The 26088-nt window shown below is 41.1% G+C and overlaps 2 protein-coding genes and 1 long non-coding RNA gene across 12 annotated transcripts in view; 2 read left to right on the top strand and 1 right to left on the bottom strand.

Moving 5' to 3' along the window:
- The window catches only part of LOC137347145 (protein argonaute-1), a 132869-nt gene extending 127107 nt beyond the window's left edge, over window positions 1–5762 (top strand). For all 3 annotated transcript variants that reach the window (XM_068011291.1, XM_068011290.1, XM_068011289.1), the window contains one exon: window positions 1653–5762. In XM_068011291.1, the coding sequence (XP_067867392.1) occupies window positions 1653–1761 (109 nt within the window). In that variant the 3' untranslated portion in view covers window positions 1762–5762. The remainder of the gene's footprint in view (window positions 1–1652) is intronic.
- The window catches only part of LOC137347148 (uncharacterized), a 55366-nt gene extending 38109 nt beyond the window's left edge, over window positions 1–17257 (bottom strand). For 3 of the 5 annotated variants that reach the window (XR_010968876.1, XR_010968874.1, XR_010968877.1), the window contains exons 1-2: window positions 16922–17257; window positions 15699–15816 (exon numbers count right to left, since the gene is read on the bottom strand). This is a non-coding gene — a long non-coding RNA (uncharacterized lncRNA). The remainder of the gene's footprint in view (window positions 1–15698; window positions 15817–16921) is intronic. The other 2 variants (XR_010968875.1, XR_010968878.1) reach the window with 1 other exon arrangement.
- A 123-nt stretch (window positions 17258–17380) lies between these two features.
- The window catches only part of LOC137347144 (protein argonaute-3), a 154186-nt gene continuing 145478 nt past the window's right edge, over window positions 17381–26088 (top strand). For all 4 annotated transcript variants that reach the window (XR_010968872.1, XM_068011287.1, XM_068011286.1 and 1 more), the window contains exon 1: window positions 17381–17781. Coding sequence is in view for 3 of the 4 variants with exons in the window: in XM_068011287.1 (XP_067867388.1) it covers window positions 17759–17781 (23 nt within the window). In the remaining variant the exon portion in view is untranslated. The remainder of the gene's footprint in view (window positions 17782–26088) is intronic.

The raw sequence follows: 26088 nt of genomic DNA, 5'->3' as shown, positions 1-26088 counted from the left end.
TATTTACAATGTCAACGAGCATGAGGGCCAGAAGGGAAGTTGAGTAAGTCAACAGTTTAGAGAATAGGAGATGGATCCCAGATACGACATGAACTTGGAGTGGGCATGGGCTAGGTCAGAGTGAAACGAGTGAGTGAGTTGGGGGTTTAGGATGAGGGTATGTGGTTCCTTGGGGAATATTTGGCATGGTGAGAAGGGGAGGAACTAGTGTTGGGGATGGTGCTGAAGAAATCCCATGAGCTCTTCTCGTTTCTTATGAGAGATGAGGGTGGAGAGGAGTGTGAGGGAGGGTGATTTAAGGAGGCAGTTGGTGGTTATTTGTTTATGGGATATGCATGTTATTGGCAAGGCCAGCATTTAATGCCCATCCCCAATTGCCCTTGAGAAGGTGGTGAGCCCCCTTCTTGAACTGCTGCAGTCTGTGTGGTGTTGGTACACCCACTGTACTGTTAGGGGGGGAGTTCCAGGATTTTGAACCGGCGACAGCGAAAGAGCAGCAATATAGTTTCAAGTCAAGATGGTTTGTGACTTGCAGTTGGTGGTGTTCCCATGTGCCTGCTGCCGTTCTTTTAAGTTTTAGAGGTCACGGGTGTAGAAGATGCTGTCGGAGGAGCCTTGGCGAGTTGCTACAGTGCATCTTGTAGATGGTACACGCTGCTGCCACTGTGTGCTGGCGGTAGAGGGAGTGAATGTTTAAGGTGGTGAATGGGGTGCCAATCAAATGGGCTGCTTTATCCTGGATGATGTTGAGCTTCTTGTACTGTTGGAGCTGCACTCATCCAGGCAAGTGGGGGGTATTCCATTACACTTGTGACTTGTGCCTTGTAGATGGTGGACAGGCTTTTGGGGAGTCAGGAGGTGAGTTATTTGGTGCAGAATTCCCAGCCTCTGACCTGCTGTTGTAGCCACAGTATTTACATGGCTGATCCTGGTTGTTGATGGTGGGGGATTCAGCAATGGTAATGTCTTTGAATATCATGGGGGGATGGTTAGATTCTCCCTTGTTGGAGATGGTCATTGACTGCCACTTGTGTGTTGCTGAATGTTGCTTGTCACGTATCAGCCCAAACTGGAGTTATCTTTGCCCTCTGGAGCAATGGGTGATTTTGACAGATGATAATGCCTACTTGTGGTCCAGTCAGATCTGGCGATGGAAATCTAAGCTAGTTGTGTGCCATGTCCTCAAGTTTGCATCCTTTGGACAGGTTGAAACCAAGATGGGGATAGTTTCCAGGGTAACAACAAGGATGGTTTTGCTGGGGGTGAGGGCACCAAAGATAATGAGAGTGTATTTGAGCATTCAACAGTTGTACAGTTATTGTGGCAATTAGAACCTATAGGCTAGGAAGTTTAAGAATGTATTGGGGCATCTTGGGGGAAGATTTTCCAGAGACATTTGATAATATAGATTCGGTCGAATGTGCTTTGGCTCATTGGATTTTATTCTTTCAAAATACCATCTTCCTGTTACAGTATATAGCTAGCTGTTTCTTAAAGGAGTCAAGTGCCCTGTCCTCTACTCGCCTGCCCTTTAACCTGTTCCAGCTGTTAATAATGCTCTATGTAAATAAATACTTGCTGAGATCCTAATCTACAAGGTTTTAGAGTGGGTAAATAAAGGAGAATTATGTTTATTGTTATTTTGTTTACAGTGGAGAAGGCAGCCATATCTCTGGACAGAGTAATGGACGGGATCCCCAGGCACTTGCGAAAGCTGTGCAGGTTCACCAGGACACCTTACGCACAATGTACTTCGCTTAACTGTGTGATAGTTCGGCCACCTCAACCTGCCAGCCTTCTGGACCAAAAGCAGCCATACAAGAACATTTAAGCATCTTCCACTGAATATGTCTTGGAGGTTGGAAGGGATCAACATATATTTTACAAGGTGTAGCTTTCAATGAACTACTAATGGACGGGGAAAGACTGACCAATCAGATTATAGAAAAGAGGTCAAAGTATTCTACATGAAGAAAACAGTTTTCACATTCAAGTTTTATTTTTTACACGTATTTATGCAATATATTGATAACTTTTTAATGTAAAATGCAAACGTTCACCACTGCCAAACTCCTGTTAGTTTTTAGAGACGTTGATAAAAGAAAATGGTCGATAAAGCAATTACTTCAATAGACATCATCGGGGGTTGAAAAATCCCATAGGTCCAAAGCTGAACTTCTCAATTTAGTGCCTGGACTTATGATTATTCGAACCTGTAAGTCTGTTAGACTTGCCAGAATTTTTTTCATGCATATGTCTAAGTTGGCACCAAAACATATCAATAGTTCTCAACCTGTTTGTTTTTTGTGATGTCTCATTCCTTATTGTTCTTTTGAGTTTCATTTTTACAAGTGCAGAAAGTTGTGTATTTACACAGTCTAAAGGAATCTTAATGTTATCATGTGGTCACTTTCCAAAGTCTGGACTTTGAAAGTTATTATGAATTTATGGAAAAAAATAGAAGTCCTGAACTTGAGGCAGAAAAAAGGGATCTCTTGTAAATTATTTTTTTAAAATGTCGCATTAAGAACCTTAAACATTGTGATGGCTGCACTTCATTTTTACTGATGTCGTAAGCCACTCAGCCCTCCAGAAGTGGTTCAAAATGGCAGCAAGGAACCAAGTAGATTATAGATTCAGTTTTAGCAGACAGCTGAATGAATAAAACAGAGCTGAGTTCTTTTAAGAGTTGCTGTTCTTTGAATAATCTTTAGCTATCCAACAAAAGAATTGTACACTAGCTGAACTCCCACGGTAATTCCCTTCCAAAGCCGCTAATTATTTTGGAAATAGATATGGATGAACCAAAAGCTTAGTTTTGAATCTCTTTAAAGGGCATTAATGATTTGAGTATTTCTCCTGTAAACCGAACTATTGCTATGCTTGTTATAGTTTGTTTTAAATGCTTTGTTTTAGTCCTTAGCGGGATTTGTAGCCTCCTTATTCCTCTTACATACCCACTACATTTTTAAAAAGAAGAAAAGGTGGTTTTGTACTCAAGATGAGAGATTTCACTGCTAGTAAATAGAAGATTTTCCAGATATTTTTGCAACCACCACGCATCAGCATAAAGTACTATGGGCAGATATCATATGAAGAAGATGCACTGTAAAAGCTCCCTGCACTGTTCCCTGATGGTGTGAATGAACCTCAGCGTCAGAAGAGTTCCCCTCCTCTACAGTTTGTATTTGCATTTCTTAAACCAACCACACAAGTGGAACTGCCAGATAGAATTGTGGTGGGTTTTGTGCTATGACTCATCCACTTGGCACTAAGTTGGGACTGGCCCAAATTTACTTATAGCTGGCCTCATGTGAACTCAGGTCCCAGAAATACAAGTGAAATGTTCTAACTTACTGCACAACTCAGTCCTATATATAGATTTTATTATAAATGGGATGATTGTACACCTAGGCAAGTAGAGTAGTTCTCCCAAGATACATGCTTTAAGATTTAGTCTGCATATGGGGGCATAATTTTATATTCACTGTTTGCACTGGAATAAAACAATCCAAAGCAAAGCACAATTCAGCTGAAAAACCTGTCAATAACACTAAATTTCATGTCAATACTTGGAGCACTACGAATGGACGGAGTAAATATGGCTGTCATCAAAACATGATGCAAATGTAATCAGTGGGAGGGAACCACGAGAAAGGCCTTAAGGAGCATTTCACAGCCCAGGATTTTTACTTGGCTTACAAATTTTTTGACTTCACCCACATTCTTCTTTCAATTTTCACCCCTCCTCTTAAGGTGCTGACTTGTTGGGATATGGTTCAAAGCTGCTGGCTGTCCTTTGATATCTCACGCAAGGTGCCTTTATTTACATCTGAATGAAGAACGTGAGCATTGACAAGCTATTCAAATATCGGGACGAGAGCCATGTAGGATCCCCTTCTTACTTAGTTTATACCAACTCATTTTGCAGAAGTCACTCCATAGCAATTAGGAATGAGACCCTGTCTGATCTGCCCTGTCCTGACTGAAATCCAGTAACTCAGCACAATCTAAAAATTAAATCTAGGATCATCAAGCCTATATGGTTCAGTTTCAGACTGCCTTTGCCAACAGTTGTCCAAGGGAGCTTTTTGTACCTTTTACTTTTTAAAAGCCCATTTGAAACAACTGCACCAAAACCAACTGTTCTGCCTTAGAAATAGATGCAAGTTTAAAATTTGCATCCACTGGAGGAAGACCACATTATCTCCGCTCTCTGTCTCTGTCTTTTATACCTGAATATAATGGAGCTGTATATTAATGACATTCTTGTCTCAACTCTGCATGCTATCCAAAGTGTGTCTGTTTTCTCCACCTTTTGTTTGGCAGCTCCCAGACCTAGCAAAATCTTCCACAATTGAACTCCAGCTCAGTCCATTCTGGTAGTGCAGGAACTAGTTGGCAGCCAATACATACACAGATGGGAAGCCCTGAACAGTTGACACTCCATGGTCTGAGCCAACAGAGTAAGGGCTAATAAGATCGATTCAGGACAGACTTGGGTTTTAACCTTCAAGAGAGTGATAGAAGATAGAGATTGTCAACCTCATGATGCAGTGGAAGCTTGTTTTATACCACACTTATGCCTAATGTGCTTAAAAATAATTCTGTAAACTTGGTTTACAATCACTTTTGTGTAAATTGTACAAAATTTAACATGTACTGGAGAAGGAAGTCCAGATGAAATATGTTGCTGCTGGAATGCATTGCCTGCTGGAGTCACAGGATGTTGTTTCTATGTACGTACCTAATTTTTAGCTTGGCCACATAGGAAGGGGAAAATTAGAGAATTAGGCTGGGCTACTGTTGTTTCTCCCAGTTATGTTTTGGAAATTGGCACTTGCAGAAGCCTGGAAGCTGCTCACTGGTTAACCTCTCAGCTAAGGAATGTACAAAAAGAAAAGCAAAAAGTTAACTTTAAAAGTGCACAATATTCATTCTCCCTGTTGCCATAAATTGCAGAATTCTAACAAGAGACTTAATAATGAGCAAGAGTTTACAAAGAGTCTTTGGCTGGACACCTCTTCCTTAATCCTGGCTGATTGAACCGGCTGAATAACTAGCAAGATTGTGAAACCATTCCCTCTTTTGTGTGTGTCATTTGAAAAGGACATGGGGCTTCCCCAATGACTCAAAATTTATCCAGTAAATAGGCTGTGTTGAGTAAGCTATTCCTGACTGGGTACTATAATTAAGTCAGTGCCATTGAGTTAGGAAGGAGAAAGTTGGTTGGGATTCCTGCTCTGGTCACTATCCACCAGTACATGCTAGAAATGTGAGGGTGTGGGCAACACAATAAAGCTTGACTATGGTGCCCTTCACAATCAAATAGCCTAAAGGGTGAACTTGGGCTTGTGGAACTGGAACTTAGTGCCTTCAGGAGGAGGGTACAAAATTGGTGAGAGAGAGAGAAGGATAATCTGGGCACTTGTTTCGAGCAGGAGTTAAATGGTATCTTTTTAGAAATATCTACAATTAGGAATTCTGAAGTGATTAGTACGTCAAATTCTCACTGCTCAGTAAGCTGATAATTTATCAATCCTACCATCTGACTTCATGTCCTGTGAAATTAGAGGCTGAGCCCCAGGCCATGTCAGCTATTCTTGTTTTAAAAATAATTGTATTTAGCTAAGGCAATTGTCTTGGTGTTGAGAGTTATGTTCAAGTATTTACTGAGGCAGAGTGGTTTATTTTCTTACACTGAACCAATGTACTGAAGTTAACTCTATTTATAATTTTCAATGTTCCTTTTCCTTGCTGCACAAGTGTTTTTTTTTTAAGAAATAAAAAGTGATTTGAAGCAACTTCTGAAAGTAATTTTATTGAGCATCCCAGAGTAAGCATCTGTTTTCACTGAAAAGGACAGAACTAGAAGTTAAAATAAGACACCTAGCTCACCCAAATGGAAACGGGCAACTTGAAAGCCATCTGTAAAACCAATTATATAAGATCTTTGAGAAACATTTTACACATTTTGAAATCAAGTTTTCAGAAACTACACTGAAGAGGTATTTTCTTAGTAGTTTAGCTACTCACACACAATTTCACGATGTAAAATATACTGTGATGAATATGCCAAAGGTGACTCATGTCTCTCAACATGAAATAATTCAGAATGGCATTGACAAATTTCCTGATCAATCATATCACTTCAAGAAATGCCAACCAAAATCCTATAGCAGATTCAAACCTTATGCAGAATACAATATATAGCAAAGATGGGACTAGCCTTATCATACCTGTGCTGTGACATTCCCCAGTAAAATTTCTACAGTGGAAATGCTTCTTTAAGACTCCAAAAATGCACTTAATGGTCTACTTTTTCCAGCTGTAACATTGATGGTAAACCATTTTAATGGATTACTGTCAGTATTAATTAGAAAACCTAGATCAATTGAATGGCAGTGTCTGCTTATGTTTCTCTTCTCCAGGAGTCAGGCAGTTTACCCACAATGTCACAGGTTAAGGCTTTAGAGGGTAATCTCTTTCACCTGTGTTGAAAGCATAAAGCAGCCACAATATGACATGTGAAAATTATGAATATATCAATCGCGATATTTTTTATGGGCAATGTCTTTATTCATTAGACCATTGGGAGAACTCTGCTTTTTGCAATTATTCAATTACATACTACATCATACTTTTAAGTAATTATGCAATCTACATTATACAAGATCAAACAACAGAAAGGGATTGTATATGTAAGAACTATAAGGGTTTAACAAAGTTGGCTATTTGGAACTGAACTTGAATACTAAAATTATATCTCAAACTTATCCATATGGTAATTATGATGACCTTGCAGCGACACAAAGATGCAAAGCTTAAGTTTGAAGCCATTCAAGATTTTGGTCAGTGCTAATCTGACACTCCTGGGGTTTTACACCAACTGCAGTATAACCAAAATTGGAGCTACAGTATCTTTTTAAACTTTTTTTCTGATTCTATGTGGACTGTTATTACAGACAAACCATTCGTCTGTTCTGAACATTAAAAATGTATGTCATTATGATGCTGCTGCATACAGCTCTGTTCATATATGTGTAGAGCCCTGCTTTTTCCTGCTTATGTAGCAGTGCGAAGCTGGTAGTGTAGCTTGGTATTACTAGCTAACATCACTGAAGCAGTTAGTATCAAATCTGCATTATAAAAGCAGCATAAGTGAACCTGCTTATTCCAAGCATAGGTCCATTTTAATCTATTTATACGCTATGTTCTTAAATCAATGGAAATCACTGTAGTCAACACATTGTAGTTACTCAGACTGGCAAAAGGTGGGAAGTGGTGTTCCACAAGGATTGGTGCTGGAACCACTGTTCACAATTTACAGAAATGATTTGGTTTCCAGAATCTTAAGCACAATTTCAAAATTTGTGGACAACACCAAATTGGGGGGTATAGCTAACAGAGAGGAAGCAGTGACAATATAGGAAGACATCGGTAAACATGAAGAATGGGTGTGTAATTGGAAGAATAAGGCGGCCACATACTCCTCGGAAAATTAGTAGGGTAGAGGAGCAGAGGATCTGGGGGGTACACAATTCATTAAAGGTAGCGATGCAGGTTAAGAATTTTTTTTAAGTAACGCACTGGAAATAATTTCAAGAGGGATAGAATTAGATTCATAGAGAGATACAGCACTGAAACAGGCCCTTCGGCCCACCAACAACCACTCATTTATACTAATCCTACATTAATCCCATATTCCCTACCACATCCCCACCACCTACCTACACTACGGGCAATTTACAATGGCCAATTTACCTATCAACCTGCAAGTCTTTGGATGTGGCAGGAAACTGGAACACCTCGCAGAAACCCACAGGGAGAACTTACAAACTCTACACAGACAGTATCCAGAACCGAACCCGGGTTGCTGGAGCTGTGAGGCTGTAGTGCTAACCACTGCCGCCCCCAATTGAGAAGAACAGAAGTTACTTTAAACTTGTATAGAACCCTGGTAATACCACACTTGGAGTACTGTGAGTATGTCTGGTCTCCATATTATAAAGAAGGATATAGAGCTACTGGAGCAGGTTTAAAAGAAATTTACTAGAATGATATCAGAACTGACAGGTTATACCTATCAGGAAAGATTAAATCGGCTGGGGTTCTTTTCTGTAGAAGAGAGAAGACTGAGGAATTATCCAATATAGAAGTCTTTAAGATTATGAAAGGGTTTGATAGGGTAGATGTACAGATTCTATTTCCAGTCACAGGGGAGACCAGAACTAGGGGCCATAAGTATAAGATGGTCACCAAAGAATCCGATGGGGAAGTCAGGAGAACCTACCCAGAGACAGTTAGAATGTGGAATTTGTTATCACAAGGAGTAGTTACAGTGATTAACATAGATATATTTAATGGAAGCTAGATAAATACATGAGGAAAAAGGAATAGAAGGATATATTAATGAGGTGAGCTGAAGAATGGATGCATCTTGTGTGGAACATAAACACCGACATGGACCTGTTGAGCCAAATGGTCTGCTTCTATGGTGTAAATACTATGTCTTTTGAATATTTATTCATTATTGGGACATAGGCATCGGTGGCACAAGCAGCATTTATTGCCCATCCCAGGTTGGTCTGAGAGGGTGGTGGTAGGCTTTTGTCTAGAATCGCTGCAGTCAGTGTGGTGAAGGTGCTCCCACAGTGCTGTTAGGTTTGAATTTCCAAGACTTGGTAAATCAATGATGGAGGAATGGTGATGTATGTACAAGTCAGGATGGTTTGTGAACTTGATGTACCTGCTGCCCTTGTTCTAGGTGGTGGAGGTTGACGCTTTGGGAGGTACTGTCAAAGAAGCTTTGGCGAGTTACTGCAATATCTGCTGCAACCACAGTACTGGTGGTGGAGAGGGTGGTTTTTAGGCTCATGGATAAGCTGCCGATCAAGGAAACTGCTTTATCCTGGATGCTGTTAAATCTCCTGGACTATTGCAACTTCACCCATTCAGGCAAGTAGAGAGTATTCCACTGCCTGCTCTACTAGCCACAGCATTCATGTAAACGTTCCGGGTTTCTGGTCAACAATGACCCCCATCTCAGGATATTGATGGTGTGGGACTTGGCAATGCTAATATCATTGAATGTTAAGGGGAGGTGGCTAGGCTCTGTTGTTGGTGATGGTCAGTGCATGGCACAAATGCTACTTGCTAATTATCAGCCCAAGCCTAGACATTATCCAGGTTTTGATGCACGTGGGCGTGAACTGCTTCATTATCTGAGGAGTTGTGAATGGAGCTGAACATTGCATTCATCAGCGAACAGCCCCACTTCTAACCTTATAATGGAGGGAATGTCCCTGAAGAACTCCTACAGTGATATCCTGGGGCTGAGATGATTGGCCACCACCAACCATAACCATCTTCCTTTGTGACAGATATAGCTACAGTCACTGCCCCCGACCCACCCTTCCCCTCTCCCAATTACATAAGAACTTAGTAAATAGGAGCAGGAGTAGACCAGATAGCCCATCGAGACTGCTCCACTATTTAGTATGATCATAGCTTCAATTCCACTTTCCTGCCCCCTCCCCATATCCCTTGATTCTCTGGGAGACTAAAAATCTGTCTATCCCAGCCTTAAATATATTCAATGATGGAGCATCCAATACCCTCTGGGGTAGAGAATTCTAGGGATTTACAATCCTTTGAGTGAAAAAATTTCTCCTCAGTCCGAAATGATCTGTCCCCTTATCCTAAGACTGTGCCCCACGTTTTAAATTCCCCAGCCAGGGGAAACAACCTCTCTGTGTACCCTATCAAGCCCCTTCAGAATCTTGTATGTTTCAATAAGATCAGCTCTCATTTTTCTAACTACAGAGAATATAGGCCCAATTTACTCAGCCTCTCATTATAGGACAACCCTCTCATCGCAGGCACCAAGCTAGTGAACCTTCACTGTGCTGCCTCCAATGCAAGTATATCCTTCCTTCAATATGGAGATCAAAACTGTACACAGCATGAGCATGACTAGGGGAGTGGGTATATAAAAGGAGGTTTCCCATTGCCTTCCTCAGACCAGGACAGTAATTGAACCCATACTGGTGGTGTTTTTCTGAACTACACACTAGCCATCTAGCCAACTGAGCTACCCAGTACAATTATAGTAAGACTAATTTATTCTTGTACTCCAATCCCCTTGCAATAAAGGCCAACATGCCATTTGCCTTCCGAATTATTTGCTGTACCTGCACGCTAACTTTGTGTTCCTTGTACGAGCACACCCAAATCTCTCTGAACATCAACATTTACAAGTTGCACACTTTAAAAAAAAAAAAATTCTCTTCTATTCTTATGACCAAAGTGAATAACCTCACACTTCCCCACATTAACTCCATCTGTCAGCTTTCTGCCCACTCACTTAACCTGTCCATATCTCTTTGCAACCTCTCTGCGTCCTCACAAATTGCATTTCACCTACCTTTGCATCATCAGAAAGCATGGATGCATTACTCTCAGTCTCTTCATCTAAGTCATTAATGTAGATTGTAAATAATTGAGGCCTCAGCACCGATCTTTGTGGCACTCCACTAGTCACAGCCTGCCAACTTGAAAATGCCCATTTATGCCTACTCTTTGCTTCCTGTCCATTAACCAATCCTTTATCCATGCTAACGCAACATGAAGTCCTGTGACAATGATCACAAGTCGTGGGAGTCAGTTGCCAGTGATCGCCAGAGCTGGTGGGCAGCCATAAAGGCGGGGCTAAAGTGTGGCGAGTCGAAGAGACTTAGCAGTTGGCAGGAAAAAAGACAGAAGCGCAAGGGGAGAGCCAACTGTGTAACAGCCCCGACAACCAATTTTATCTGCAGCACCTGTGGAAGAGTCTGTCACTCTAGAATTGGCCTTTATAGGCGCTGCTTCACCAACCATTGACCACCTCCAGGCGCTTACCCATTGTCTCTTGAGACAAGGAGGCCAAAGAAGAAGATCCATGCTAATATATAACTCCCAACTCCATGAGTCCTTATCTTGCCTATTAACCCTCTGTGCAGCATCTTATCAAATGCCTTTTGGAAATCCAGATATACTACATCAATTGTTTCCCCTTTATCTACCCTACTTGTTATATCCTCAAAAAACTCTAATAAATTTGTCAAACACTAATTTCCTTTCGTAAAACAATGTTGACTTTGCCTGATCATACTATGATTTTCTAAGTGCATTGTTAAAACTTCCTTAATAATAGATTCCAACTTTCCCAATGACTGATGTTAGACTACCTGGCCAGTAGTTCCCAGTTTTGTCTCTCCCTCCTTTTTTGAATAGCGGTGAATTACTTCAGTTTTACTAAGGTTCCTTGGTGCCACATTTGATCAAACACTACCTTAATGCCAAGGATAGTCATTCTTGCCTCACGTTTGGAATTCAGTTTTTGTGTCCACTTTTTTGACCAATGCATGGTGGAGCTGAGTTGTCCTGGCAACACCCACGTGAGCTTGGTCACAGGTTATTGGTGAGTAAATACTGCTTAATACACTGTTGACAATTCCTTCCATTATCATACATGCCAACCTAGGAATTCAACAAAAGCTGACCAAAAGTTTCAAAAAAAAGGTAACATCACCAGACAAAAGCCAATAACTCTGAATATAGAACAATAACATGTAACAACAGTGGGCTGGATTTTGTGGTCAGCGCCAAAGCAATGGTGCTCACCACTGACCTCAAAGAAAGCTGCCCACAAATATTTAGCTATCTGTGGCATGGATTTCCCCTTTCCCAACGTCAGTTTGAAGCTGGTACCAAGTCAAAGTGTTCTTCAGGTGTACAAGAATAGTGATATCATCAAGCCAGGTAAGCAGCCAATCACACTGAAGTATTCTCATAGACAGCAAACCAGGAAGTAAAAACCACTGACTCCCCTAACTTTTAATTTTTAAGTTTTATAGACAGTGAAATAAATGATGAGGATACACAAATAGAATTAAGGTTGAAGCTAAAATATTACAAACTTTAAAAAAAATTAAAAATATTTGAAATTTCTTATAATGGAAATATTCGACATTCAACAACTATAAAATTACTCTTCGAAGCTGTTTAGCAGTAACTATGAATTTAATGCACTGTTAGAAACCCAATTACATCTCATTTACCAAAGTAACTTCTATAAGGATTTTTACTGCCAGACTAAGAGTGGAAGTTCTCATCAGTTCAATGATTTCTAATTGCAGTCAGGGGAAACCTCAACAGCGCATCCTCTGCAGAAGCATAGAATCACTGACAGCAATTTCTGGATCTCCATATTTCACTGCACATATGTGAACTCCAGAAATTGCTGTCAGTTTCAGTGGAGTAATGATGGCAAATACTGACAGTTTTACCATCATTACCACCAGAAAATCCAGGGCACTGAATTAAAGTGAGAGTTCAGTGGGATATGGGCTTGTTATAACTTAAGTTACAGGTCGACCGAACTAAAGTACACAAAGCTACTGTTAGCTGCATTAGTGAATTAGAAATTATTGAGGAGGATCTGAACGCATGAGAATTATTTTCTACTTTTCAATCTTCAACGGGGTTGCACGTGGGAATCGAGACCAATTGTTGTCTTTAAGAAAAATGGGGTTAGAACTTTGCGTATTAATGACCAGAGGACACAGTAATTCAGTCCCTAATTTAAGGTCATACATTCTGTCCATATAATACTGCCACTATTTTTATAATTAACTAGGAAACTTTAGGCCAATTTGGGAAGCAGAGAAGTAGAGTTGTTTGGAGTATATGAATTTCTTTGCAGTATGAGCTGAAGAGCAGCAAGATGTTAATTGTGCTAGATCGCCACCACTGGCCGGAGAATGTATTTGCAGCATGATAAATTTACATTGGTAAATGTGGACACAGGAATTTATAATGGCAATGTTGAATAAAGTGCATGCAAATTTTCCATATGGATGGGGTTATTTTGATTCTTGACATCCAGGAGTTGATTTTCCTGGCCTTTGCCTCCAAGGAGTGTGTTCCGGGGGCACAAAGGTCAGGAAAAGATGGTGGAGATCCATTTCACCAGGTCTTTGCCTCATTTACAGTGCTGCAAGATTCCTGGGACTTATCCCAAGGAGCAGAGCCTGCACCTGCACCTGCAATAGGACCAGTGCCGTGATGATGATAAAGCACAAGAGGGTATTCCTGACCATCCCACCTCAATTTCCTCTCGTTACAAACAAGTGGCGCACATTTGCACTGGCGCCTCCAAAGGCTGAGAGTGGGCCTTATGCCTGGTTCAGATCATTGATAAAAGAATTTTTTTAAAGACTTAACATTTTATACAGTGCCTTTCACAACCTCAGGATGTTACAAAATGCTTTACAGCTTATGAAGTACTTTTTGAAGTGTAGTTACTGTTGTACTGCAGCAAAGATGAAGAGCAACAGCCCCAATACCAATCCCCATGCAGAACTACTATCATTAATAATAACCAGTTGATGTCTGTTTATTATGGAGTGGTATTTACAGAAGTTACACATGAACCTCCAAGCTCAGCTTTCTCCCAGCAAGCAAATGCTAGTAATAGGGAGGAATAAAATAAGTTAAAAAATTATGTCCAAAACAACTGCCCACTCTTTTCACCTTGTATAACCTAATTGATTATATACTTTCTCAAGCTATTTCTAGTATTTATTTAGACCCTTCATCATTGACCTGAAACATTGGGCTGGACTTTAAAGCCCCTAAACCATCGGGAACGGTGGCGGGGGGGGCAATGAAGATCAGTACTGCAGAGGCCCACTACCAACCCCGACAGCGGCAGGCCCTGTACCGATCTCGGCAGCGACAACGAGGCCTCGTGGCAGCCTCCCCACCACTTGGCAAAGGGACCCTATTTTAATATGTAAATTAATTTACATACCTGATTTAACCGCTGCACTGATCTTCATTCGGGCAGCCCACAATGCCACGCCTTCGAATCCCTGTTCGAGGAAACGTGGCGCAACACCTGTGGGGAGGGGGGAAGCAGGAGGTTTTTTTTCTCTGTGCGGGAAGGAGGAGCGAGGTAACAACGCTGCAGATTGGTCGTGGGAGGCGATGGGAAGGGGTAAAGGACAAAGGTGCCGAGCTTTGGGGGGGAAAGGTCAAATTCTCAATATAGGAATTCCAGGGGGGCAAAAGGGCAGGAATGTTTTGAAATGCATGGGGTGGGGGGGGGGGGGGGCAGAGGTGGGAAAATGCATTGAAAGGTCATTTAATTCTTTTATGCGAAACTTTAACTTACCTGGCCCTTTAAATTTTAAATGTCCATTGAGGGCTGTAAGCCCTTTACAAATTGCGCCTGCACATTGGTGCTGGATACCATTGCCAGCGACAGCTTGCCTGCCCCCCTCCCATGTCATTGCAGCTGGGGGGGGGAGGGGAGGGGAGGGCGCCTTAAAATGCAGCCCATTAACTCTGTTTTTCTCCACAGATGCTGCCAGACCTGCTGAGTTTTCCCAGCACTTTGTTTTTATTTCAGTTAACCTCACTGGTTCCGTGAGGTCAGCTTATTCAAATAATTAGCATGTGTTCCCTACATGTTTCCCATAGTGTGATTATTGAAAGAGAGTAGGGGAAGAGAACTGCTGCACATTTAAACATTGGTATTTGTTATGAAATTGTTTTAAACTGATATTTAAAATTGGAACAAAAACCAGAAAAGGCATACAGAAATGCAACTTTTATAACAAGCCCATCCGGTAGAATGAGAGGATCAACTCAGCAAATAAATGGAGAGAAGAGTAAATAAATAATAAGGTTGCCACCTTGGGCAGGATGAGACAGATTAGGAAGTGCAATCATGGCTTGAGTTCTGACATTTTCTTTGAAGGAAATCTCTGAAAACATTAATAACCAACGTCTCTGCATCACAAACAATTTGTGGACAGTCCACTCAATTAAAGTATCCAAAACCAGATGCATTGTAACCCTATCAGATGATCACTGTACACAGCACAAACCTCTCTTTTATATTAATAGTATCTCAGAGCAGAACTCTTACTCATGGAAAATGTTGCATTGCTTTGTCTAAACAGTGTTTTTAAAATTAGTCTTCAAACTCCCTCATGTGTCAGATTCCAAGGCATAGATAGCACTTGAAAAAGCTTTGGGAATTCACTCTTGAACCTCCAGAAGAAATGATACAAAATTCATAAATCTGCTGTTTTGTTTTAAAGGAAACTCCCTTTCTAAGATTGAGATTTAGAAAAAAAGATCCTTACTCAAAGTAAAGCTGAACCAGAGAATCAGAGATTAAATTCCCAGTTTGTCCTGAGTTAGCTCATTTCAGCCTGTGTGGCAATCTGGAGGTACATTTGGATAGATTACAGAGGGAAAAAATCAGCCATGATTTTTGCTGACTGCTAACATGCTGCATATTGCATGCGTATGAATATTGGGTGAGGACAGATTGGATGCAGTTGTGTTGGTTCCCAACAGCTGAACAGCCTAACAGTCACTCTCATCATTCACACAAGAAGAATGGCTACTTGGGGGAAAACACTGAAGGGCAATCAGTGTCTGTGGATCCAGACACCTAAGAAGCCAATACCTTCAGGAGAGTAAGGGAGTAAACTAGTAACAGAAAAGCTACACCATTACTACAAAGATCATAATTTAAAATATAAGCCACCAGCACAGTATAAGTAGCAAAAAAGTGCTAGGTCCACAATTAGTTTGCAGTCTCCCACTCAATCCAGGCACTCTTGGGCTACCCAATTTACCTGTGGTGACGTACCAAAGCAGAAGTCAAGGAATATTGTCTGAAGAGTCAAAGTAGAGCTTTCGCCCACACCACCTAATGGCCATTTTCAGAGGGGCCCTGGAGAACGTCTGGGTCTTCTTCACCATGTGGTTGTGCAAAGAGCAAAATATGTTTAGTATATCTAGAGGATTATTATAATAATTAAATATAGAGATTATTCACATAAGCTTTAGATAGTACACATGGATCAAGAACCTGAGAAGGGCTAGGATGCACATTACAAGAATTCAGTGCCTTATCATCATCTTGAGATATGCAGATGCTTCAAAAAACACCAGCTGGTCCAAGAATTCCCCCACACCCCCTCCCCTTTCCTGCTTGTAATTTGATTAGTCCAACTCAACCTCGATTGCTAAGGAAATAAATAGGAATAGTGGTCAGTAATTATTGACAGGATGAAATGACTTTTGGTGTTTCTATTTTATGAGTGGAGATTTTACTCTTATTTAAAATGGATCTCCTCATCGCACTTGGGATATGTCAGGTTTCTGTTGCTGAACAACTAGAGGCGGAATCAACCTGAAACGTTAATTCTGTTTATGGCTCCACAGATGCTGCCAGACTTGCTGAGTATTTCCAGCACTTCCTGTTTTTATTTCAGATTTCCCCGCATCTGCCGTATTTTGTTTTTATTATAAGTAGACTACTCAATAGATATGTGGGTCACACATTTATTATTGACTCTCAGGAAACATTTCCACTGCATCAGCGCATGAAAAGTGGAGTTTGGCATTATGCTTTGGTTCAGTCGGTAGCACTCTTGCCTCTAAGTCACAAGGTTTTGGGCTCAAATCTCACTTCAAGACTTGAGCACAGAAGTCAAGGCTAATACTGAGTACAGTACTAATGGGGGTGTTCTGCTGTTGGAGGTGCTGTCTTTTGGATGAGATATTAAATTGAGGACCCATCTGCCAACTGTGGTGGATATAAAATATCCCATAGTATTACTTTGAAGAAGAGCAGGGACTTATCCCAGGTGGCCTGACCAATATTTATCCCAATCAACCTCACAAAAAGAGATTTTCTGGTCATTATCACATTGCTATTTATGCAAGCTTGCGGTGCACAAAAATTGGCTGTCCTGCATGACAGCAGTGACCACACTTCAAAAGTACTTCGTTGGCTGTAAAAACGTCCAGTTGTCGTGAAACCTGTTATATAATTGCAAGTCCTTTTACTAACCATGCAAGCAGACGATAAACCAGATGGCAGCGACCCTTCTGCACAGCCATTTCAAGCTTGAAGAAGCCCTGAAGAGAAGGAAGGGTACGCGGCTTTGCTGGAAAGGAAAATGATTACCATTGCAAACCTGACTGCAGTTGGGCTTATTTTGAGCCTAGTGCATCGAACGACATAGAATTCAGTAATGAAACTTAAGCCGAATAAATGCACATTCTTCCCGGTGTCAGTAAAATAAAAGAGAACGAAAGGGAAAATAATTCTCACAGGAGAAAGATAATCAAAAATTGCATCGTTGAAAAAAACAGACACGCGCCCGTTCCCGAGAAACCGATTTAAGGAGGGGGGAAGCGAACGATGACGTCAGACATAATAAATACGTGCTGACGTAGCTTCGTCCTCCGCCTGAGAAATTTATGACGAATTAAGCCCAGGCCGTAATCGTCATTTCCGGCGGTTAGGTGACGGTTTTTCCGGTTGGGGGGACGCCGTAGCTGATAAGAAAAAAAGACGAAAGCGGCGGAAAATAAAGTGAAGAGCGCGCGGGGCCCAAGTGATCGTTGGTATCGAGGCAGCCGGAGCAGCAGATTCCTTTCAGCCGGAAAAGCCTGCCGAGTTTGGGGATCGTCTCCGGCCAGAGGCCCCGCCGGTGTTTCACAGCCACCCTTTACCGGGAGGAGCGGAGCAGAGCGGCTGCGGCCCCCGCGAGGCAAGAGCTGCACCAACCGGGAGACCGCTCCTTAAGCAGCCGGATCTCAGGGCTAACCGGGTCACCCCACCGCCGGCCGCTTCCGTCCGTCAGAGGCCGCTGAAAACCAAGCGTGTGTAGGAAGGGGCTCCATGAATGGAAATCGGAACCCCAGGTATGAGGGGCCGCTGCACTGGATACTGTAAGATGCTTGCATCCGTCCTTAAACACAGGGTGGAGAGACCCGGGCAGGGGATGGGGTGATGGTGGAAAATCCAAGTTTAATATCGGCTAGAGAGAGACAAACTATCATAGAGCAGAGAAAATAGCCACGCGGAGGAGGCTTTATAAAAGGGCTGCTGAGAGATAAAGTCAGAATTATATGGAATACGAATTAGGCGCAGGAGTAGGCCACTCGGCCCGTCGAGCCTGCTCCACCATTCAATATGTTCATGGCTGAACTGATTACTCCACATTTTCACCTCCCCCCTATAACCTTCCACCCCCTTGTTTATCGAGTCTATCAATTTCTACCTATAAAATATTCAAGACTTTGCTTCCACCGCCTTTTGAGGAAGAGAATTCTCAAGACTCAAGACCCTCTGAGAGAAAAAAAATTCTCCTCATCTCTGTCTTAAATGGGTGACCCCCTTTTTTAAAAACAGGACCCCTAGTTCTAGATTCTCCCACAAGAGGAAACCTCTTTTCCACATCCACCCTGTCAAGACCCCTCAGGATCTTATATGTTTCAATCAAATCGCCTTTTACTCTTCTAAATTCCGGCGGATACAAGCCTAGCCTGTGCAACCTTTCCACGTAAGACAGCCCGCCCATTCCAGATATTAGTCTAGTAAGCCTTCTCTGTACTGCCTTCAATGCGTTTACATCCTTCCTTAAATAAGGAGACCAATATTGTACACAGTACTCCAGATGTGGTCCCACCAATGCCCTGTATAACTGAAGCATAACCTCCCTACTTTTGTATTCAATTCCCCTCGCGATAAACGATAATTCTATTAGCTTTCCTAATTGTATACTATACCTGCATATTAACCTTTTGCGATTCATGCACTAGGACACCCAGATCACTCTGTAATCTCTCACCATTTAGATAATGTTTCTTTTTCTTCCTGCCAAAATGGACAATTTCACACTTTCTTACAATATACTCCATTTGCCACGTCATTGCCCACTCACTTGTCTATATCGCTTTGTAGCCCCCTTATGTCCTTTTCACAAGTTACTTTCTTACCTATCTTTGTGTCATCGGCAAATTTAGCATCCATACCGTCGGTCCCTTCATCTAAGTCATTTATATAAATTGTAAAAAGTTGAGACTCCAGCACAGATCCCTGTGGCATGTCACTCGTTACATCTTGCCAACCAGAAAATGATCCATTTATGCCAGGTCTGTTTCCTGTTAGCTAGCCAATCTCCTACCCATGTCAATATGTTACCTGCTACACCATGAGCTTTTATTTTCTGCAATAACCTTTGATGTGGCACCTTATCAAATGCCTTCTGGAAATCTAAGTACAGTACATCACCGGATTCCCCTTTATCCACAGCACATGTAACTCCCTCAAAGAATTCCAATAAATTGGTTAAACATGATTTCCCTTTCACAAAAACATGTTGACTGCCTGATTACCTTGAAATTTTCTAAATGCCCTGCTATACCGTCTTTAATAGCTTCTAACATTTTCCTGGGGACAGATGTTAAGCTAACTAGCCTGTAGTTTCCTGCTTTCTGTCTCCCTCCCCTTTTGAATAAAGGAGTTACATTCACTATTTTCCAATCTAATGGAACCTTCCCCAAATCTAGGGAATTTTGGAAAATTTAAACCAACGCATCAACTATCTCACTAGCCACTTCTTTTAACACCCTAGGATGAAATCCATCAGGGCCCAGGGACTTGCCAACCTGCAGCTCCAACAATTTGTTCAGTACCAATCCCTGGTGATTGTAATTTTCCTGAGTTCCTCCCTCCTTCCATTTCCTGATTTACAGTTAATACTGAGGTGTTACTTGTATCCTCAATAGTGAAGATCGATGCAAAATATCTGTTAAAGTCATCTGCCTTCTCCTTATTATCCATTATTAATTCCCCAGGCTCACTTTCTATAGGACCAGTGCTCACTTTGGTAACTCTCTTTTCTTTTTAAAATATCAATAGAAACTCTTACTATCTGTCTTTATAATTCTAGCTAGCTTTCTCTTGTACTCTAATTTTACCTTTCTTATCAATCTTTTAGTCATTCTTTGCTGCTTTTTATATTCTGTCCAATCTTCTGACCTGCCAGCCATCTTTGTGCAACTATATGCTTTTTCTTTAAGTCTGATACTATCTTTAACTGTTTTAGTTAACCACGGATGGCAGGTCCCACCCTTGGAATTGTTCTTTCTCGTTGAAATGTATCTATTCTGTTTATTTTGAAATATCCCTTTAAATGTCTGCCACAGCATCTCTGTTGACTTATCCCTTAACCTAATTTGCCAGTTCACTTTAGCTAGCTCTGCTTTCATGCCCTCATAATTGCCGTTATTTAAGTTTAAAATACTAGTCTTGGATCTACTCTTCTCTCCCTCAAACTGAATGTAAAATTCAATCATATTATAATTGTTGCTACCTAGGGGCGCCTTAACCATGAGGTCATTAATCCTATCTCATTGAGTAATATCAGGTTTAGTATAGCCTGCTCTCTGGTTGACTCCAGAACGTATTGTTCCAAGAAATTATCCCGAAAACATTCTATGTACATCTAGGCTCCCTCTGCCCATCTGATTTTTGCAGTCTACATGTAGGTTAAAATCCCCCATAATTATCGCTGTACCTTTCTGAGAAGCTGCCATTATTTCTTCCTTTATGCACCATCCTAAAATGTGGTTAATGTTAGGTGGCCTGTACACCACTCCCACAAGTGACTTCTTGCCTTTACGATTTTTCATCTCTACCCAAACTGCTTCTCCATCCTGGTCTCCTGAACTTGGGTCATCCCTCTCTATTGCACTAATACCATCATTAATTAACAGAGCTACCCCTCCACCTTTTCCTAACTTTCTATCCTTCCTAAATGCCATGTACCCTTCAATATTCAGGTCCCAATCTATCATCCTGCAGCCATGTCTCTGTAATGGCTATCAGATCGTACTTATTTATTTCTATTTACATTCTCAGTTCATCTGTTTTGTTTCAAATGCTACGTGCATTCAGATACAGGGCCTTTAGTTTTGTCCTTTTTATTATTTTTGTAACCTCTGGCCTTATCTGTTGATTTACTCTTAGATTTGTATGCTCTGTCCCTTCCTGTCACAGTCAGTTTGTAATTTCCCATATTAATACCTTTCTGTCTTGCCTTGTCTCTACTCCTTGATTTACCATATCTTCCTAAATTTGAACCCTTGCCCCCACTATTCAGTTTAAACTTCCCTAGTTATGCGGCTCACTCCAACACTGGCCCCAGAACGGTTCAGGTGTAGACCGTCCTAACGGTACAGCCACCTCTTTCCCCAGTGCTGGTGCCAGTGCCCCACAAACCGGAACCCACTTCTGCCTCACCAGTCTTTGAGTCACGCATTAATTTCTCTAATCTGATTTGCCCTATGCCAATTTGCACGTGGCTCAGGTAATAATCCAGAGATAATTACCTTTGAGGTTCTACTTAATTTGGTGCCTAGTTCCTCATACTGACTATGCAGAACCTCTTTCCTTGTCCTGCCTATGTCATTGGTACCTACATGGACCATGATTGGATCCTCCCCCTCCCACTGTAGGTTCCTCTCCAGCCCTGAGCAGATGTCCTGAACCTTGGCAGGCAACGCAGCCTTCTGGACACTCACTCTTTGCTGCAGAGAACAGTGTCAATCCCCTTACTGTCCCCTACTACCACTACATTCCTTTTTTCTCCCTCCACTTGAATGGCTTCCTGTACCATGGTGCCATGGTCAGGTTGCTCATCCACCCTGCAGCCCTCACTCTTATCCAAACAAGCTGAAACAACCTCAGACCTGTTGGACAGTTGCAACGGCTGAGGCTCCTGCACTCCTGTCCTCTGGGTCCCATTACCTGCCTCAGCTGCAGCCACACACTCCTGTCCCTGACCACTGACCAAATCAGAAGACCCAATTCTAAGGGGTGTGACTGCCTCCTGGTACAAAATGCCCAGGTAACTTTTCCCCTCCCTGATGTGCCGCAGTGTTTGCAGCTTGGACTCCAGTTCAATGATTCTGAACTGTAGCTCCTAGCTGCAAACACTTGCTGCAGACTTGTTTGCCCTGGATCAGGAGCTCCCACGTGCTGCAGCCGTGACACATCACCTATCCTGCCATCCTTAAATGTGTTTTAATTAACTAAATTATTTTATTTTCCTTTTTTAAATACTTTATTAAGCTTACCACTAGTTCCTTTACTATTTTAAAAGTTCAGATTAGAATGGACCTTAATCACTTTCCAGATACACACCAAACAGGTAGCTTCTTCCCAAACCAATCACCTACCTGCTTGCTTGTGATGTTTGATGCTATATTTGATTTAAATTAAATTAAAAGCTTATCTGTGCACTCACCCCGGCGGCTCTCTGTTTCCCTGCTCTCACTGTTGACTGTGATGTCACTCTGATGTCACTTTTCGATTTTTCCCTGCTGCTGCTCCCGCCGTGCTCCTCTCTCTTGCTCTGTCTTTGTTTCCAGTCTCCGACTCTGAGTTTTTGGCACACTTTTTAAACCTCCTCCCGACGTGCTCCTCTCTCTCGCTTGATGGACTCAAAGTCTCTAGTCTATTAACCTTTTAGAAATAGGCCTTTATGTACCTTGTTGGAGGCTGTTTGCAGTGCTCTCGGAGGTGGAGGAAGGAATCTAATAAACATGCTTAGTAAATTTCCTGTGGGTAGCAACACCTGGAGACTGAGACTGGCCATTGAAATGCATTGGTCTCACCTGTCACCCCGATACTCCCACTGATCATTTTGCTCATTTTGAAGTGTAGAGAGAGAGAGGCTCAAATGTTGAAGTCTAGACAACAGGACTAATTAGACAAAAATAATATATACAAAAGAAAAAAATCTGCAGGTACTGGAATTCTGAAACAGAAACTGAAAATACTGGAAATACACATTACGTCAAGAGAGCAACCAAGTTAATGTTTCAAGTCTACATCTGAAACATTAACTCATCTGTTCTCTCCACAGATGCTGATTGACCTGAGTGTTCCTGGCATTTTCTGTTCTACAAGAGCATATGCTTTAAAATAGTGGCTTTGATGTAGAATAACATCCCAAGCTACTTGAGAGATGTATTCAGACAAAAATGGACGTTGTCATAAAGAAGCTGTAGTAGGAGGTGTGGTGACCAAAATCTTAAACAAAGAGATGGATTTTAAAAAGGGCATTGGCTGTGGAGAGGCAGAGGGGAAATCTCTGTGTGACCCAGATGCCTGAAGGCATGGGAAAGGAGTTGCATAAGGTGTCCAGAGGAACAAAATGTTCAAGTGGAAGGCTTGTAAGGCTGGAGGAAGTTATAAAGATAGGGAAGGATGATGCTATGAAGAGATTGAAACACTAGTTTATGCAGCTTGCCTATATTTATAAATGGTCAATAATGAAGGAAACAATGCTGAAATGTACAATGCAATACAGTGAAAAAGTTATCTTACTTTGAAAGATTGAATGAGATGACAGCCCCAATTCATTATAGCCAGTCAAGTTACTATCATTCAAATTGTAATGTTTTAATTGCAGAATAATTTCTGATATGCAGACTTTAGTTTTGTGTTTTGTCCGGTTTGATTGTAAACTGAAAGATGCAAAAACTTGGGAGGAAAAGGTACTTCCACACTTATAAGATAAGCCTGATGATAGTAGATTGGAGGGAACTAGTACAGGTTAATATCCTGTATGAAATGAAATCTGAGCTACTGCCCGCCAACATATATTTTTTAAAAAACCATTTTTAATCATGTCTCCTTTCAATTAATATTGTTAGTCATTTAAAATAATGACTGAAAAGTGAAAGATTAGCACTCCTTATGTTAAAATTGGGCTTAAAAATTAAGGGTTTTGAAAACTGCTGCAGTGGCACTGTAATACAGGAAAACTGTACTGATTAATCACATGATTAATTCTCAGAGTCATAGAGAGATACAGCACCGAAACAGGCCCTTCAGCCCACCGAGTCCGCGCCGACCATCAATCACCCATTTATACTAATCCTACATTAATCCCATTTCCCTCTCCCATCACCTTCCCTCAATTCTCCTGCCACCTACCTACACTAGGGGCAATTTACAATGGCCAATTTAACTATCAACCTGCAAATCTTTGGCATTCTCTAAAATGTTGGAGGCATTTACAGTAATTGACTAATGGTCATGTTGGCAGCATGGGCACAGTCGCCTGCTGTACAGACACATCTTTTAAGATATTTGACTGAAGTTGGCTGATATTGCTTTTCTAAAATAAACAATCAAATCTGTGTGTTGCTTTTATTTTGTCTAATACCTTGAGCAAAGTTGCTTAGATTACATCTGTATGGCTATGTAGTATCTTGCAACAATAACATAGTGGCAGCATACTTAGAGTCCTGTCTGCAAAGTAATATTCGACTGCTTAAAGAATTGATAGAGTGTTCCATCACAAAAATGATCCTTACATGTAGTCCCAAGTATAACAATCGGAAAAACTGAGAAAAGCAGCCTCTGGAAATAGAAATGGGAATCTGGACATCACGCTATTTTCTGGTGAATATGCCACAGTATAGGTTCGTACGAGTAATCTGACGAAATGTCTTTGCACAGTTTACCTGCTAATCTTCAAATTCAGTTTCATTTATAGTCTTCCTTTTAGGTTTTCCATGTACCATTGTCTTCCTAGTAATGTAAATGAGCTGTCAGTTGTTCACAGCTCTGCTGATGTGCTCGTGAATTAGCCACGAGGGTGTGCACAAGACTGGGCCTGGATACCGTGTATTTTTTTTTTCTTCCCATCTGTTGGCAAAGTCTCTGAAATTTGCTGATTTAAATTCTACTGCTCCACATACTTTTGGATTGAGAGAATTCCGGCTATAATTATCTTCAATTATGTTGCTCCCTTATTGACCCATCTCTGACACACTTTTCTTTCCACTCTTTTTTTTTTAAAAAAGAAATTAAATGCAACCAGCCCATCTTAATTTTTTACATTCAGCAATTGTTTACTAATGGTTAATTTTGTTGTCAAATTTCAATTTAATTTACAAAATAAAGTTTTTATCCCAAGCAATTCCAATGATGAACTGAGTCCGGAGGTGAACTTGTTTATTTGGCATTAATGCTAACTTGATAAAATTGGTAAATCCACTAGCTTTTAAGTAGCCTGCTGGCACTAATGGACTTGTGTCTTTCTGTAAAGTTTATTTATATACTCTCTTCTTGATAACATTCTGGAACAAAAAGGTCTAACTCATCTGGTCTTTGCTCGCTCCAGATCATAATTGGGATAATAAGACTTTTTATCATCTCTATTGCTGTGAAATGCCTGTTGTCAGGCCAGACTCCCTAAATTGAAAATGGAAGCTTTGCAATGTAGCAAGAGTACTACTCTGCTTGAAATTAATTTAATCTGTTGGTAGAATCATAGTATTTAGCAATTCTGTTGCTAATGTCTCCATAAGGAACACAGCTGCCTTAAATCAAAGTCCTAACTATAATTCCAAATAAATAAATTAGTGTTAGCCGTGGCTCAGTTGGTAGCACACTTGCCTTTGAGAGAGAAGATTGTGTGTCCAACTCCAGTGCTTGAGCACAAAAATCAAGCCTAACATTCCTTTGTAGTAGTAAGGGAGTGCTGCACTGTTGGAGGTGCAGTCTTTTGGATGCGATATTAAACAGAAATGTGGATGTAAAAGAATTCATGGCACTATTTCGATGATGAACAAGGGAGTTATTCCCGGTGTCCCAGCCAATATTTATCTCTGAATCAACATAACAAAAGCAGATTATCTGGTCTTTATCACATTGCTTTTGTGGGAGTTTGCTATGCGTACATTGGCTAGAAAGCACTTTGGGACGTTTGATGGTCGTGAAAGGGGTTATATAAATGCGTCTTTTTTTCTTTTCTATATAGAATAAATTCTGGGAACATGATACCAATTATTGCAAGGCTTTGGTAACTTCAGGCTAGATAGTAAAGTGAGTCTTTGTAGATGTCTAACTGTTGCTGTGGATTTTGCGCACAACTTCCAGGATGGGGCTGGTAGATGTATTACATTGTGAAAATACAGAACCTGTCTTTGAGAGAGATTTCTTGCTTCTCTTTTTAAAGTGATAAAAGAAAGTATGGAAATCATGTCTGTGGTAGCAGTTTCAAGATAAAGGAACATCCATCCATAGGGCTTGAGGCATTTATTGGTAATAGCTAAGAAACATTGTCTGAAGAACGAACTTGTTATGCATTTTATGGGACGCAACTGATTTGGAAAGGGAAGACCAATTCAGAGGTATGGTGAGAT

This window comes from Heterodontus francisci, chromosome 31 (assembly GCF_036365525.1).
Source record: "Heterodontus francisci isolate sHetFra1 chromosome 31, sHetFra1.hap1, whole genome shotgun sequence".
Taxonomy (NCBI): Eukaryota; Metazoa; Chordata; class Chondrichthyes; order Heterodontiformes; family Heterodontidae; genus Heterodontus; species Heterodontus francisci.
The sequence above is the reverse complement of the archived record's forward strand: the minus strand, read 5'-3'. Positions and strand labels throughout refer to the sequence as shown.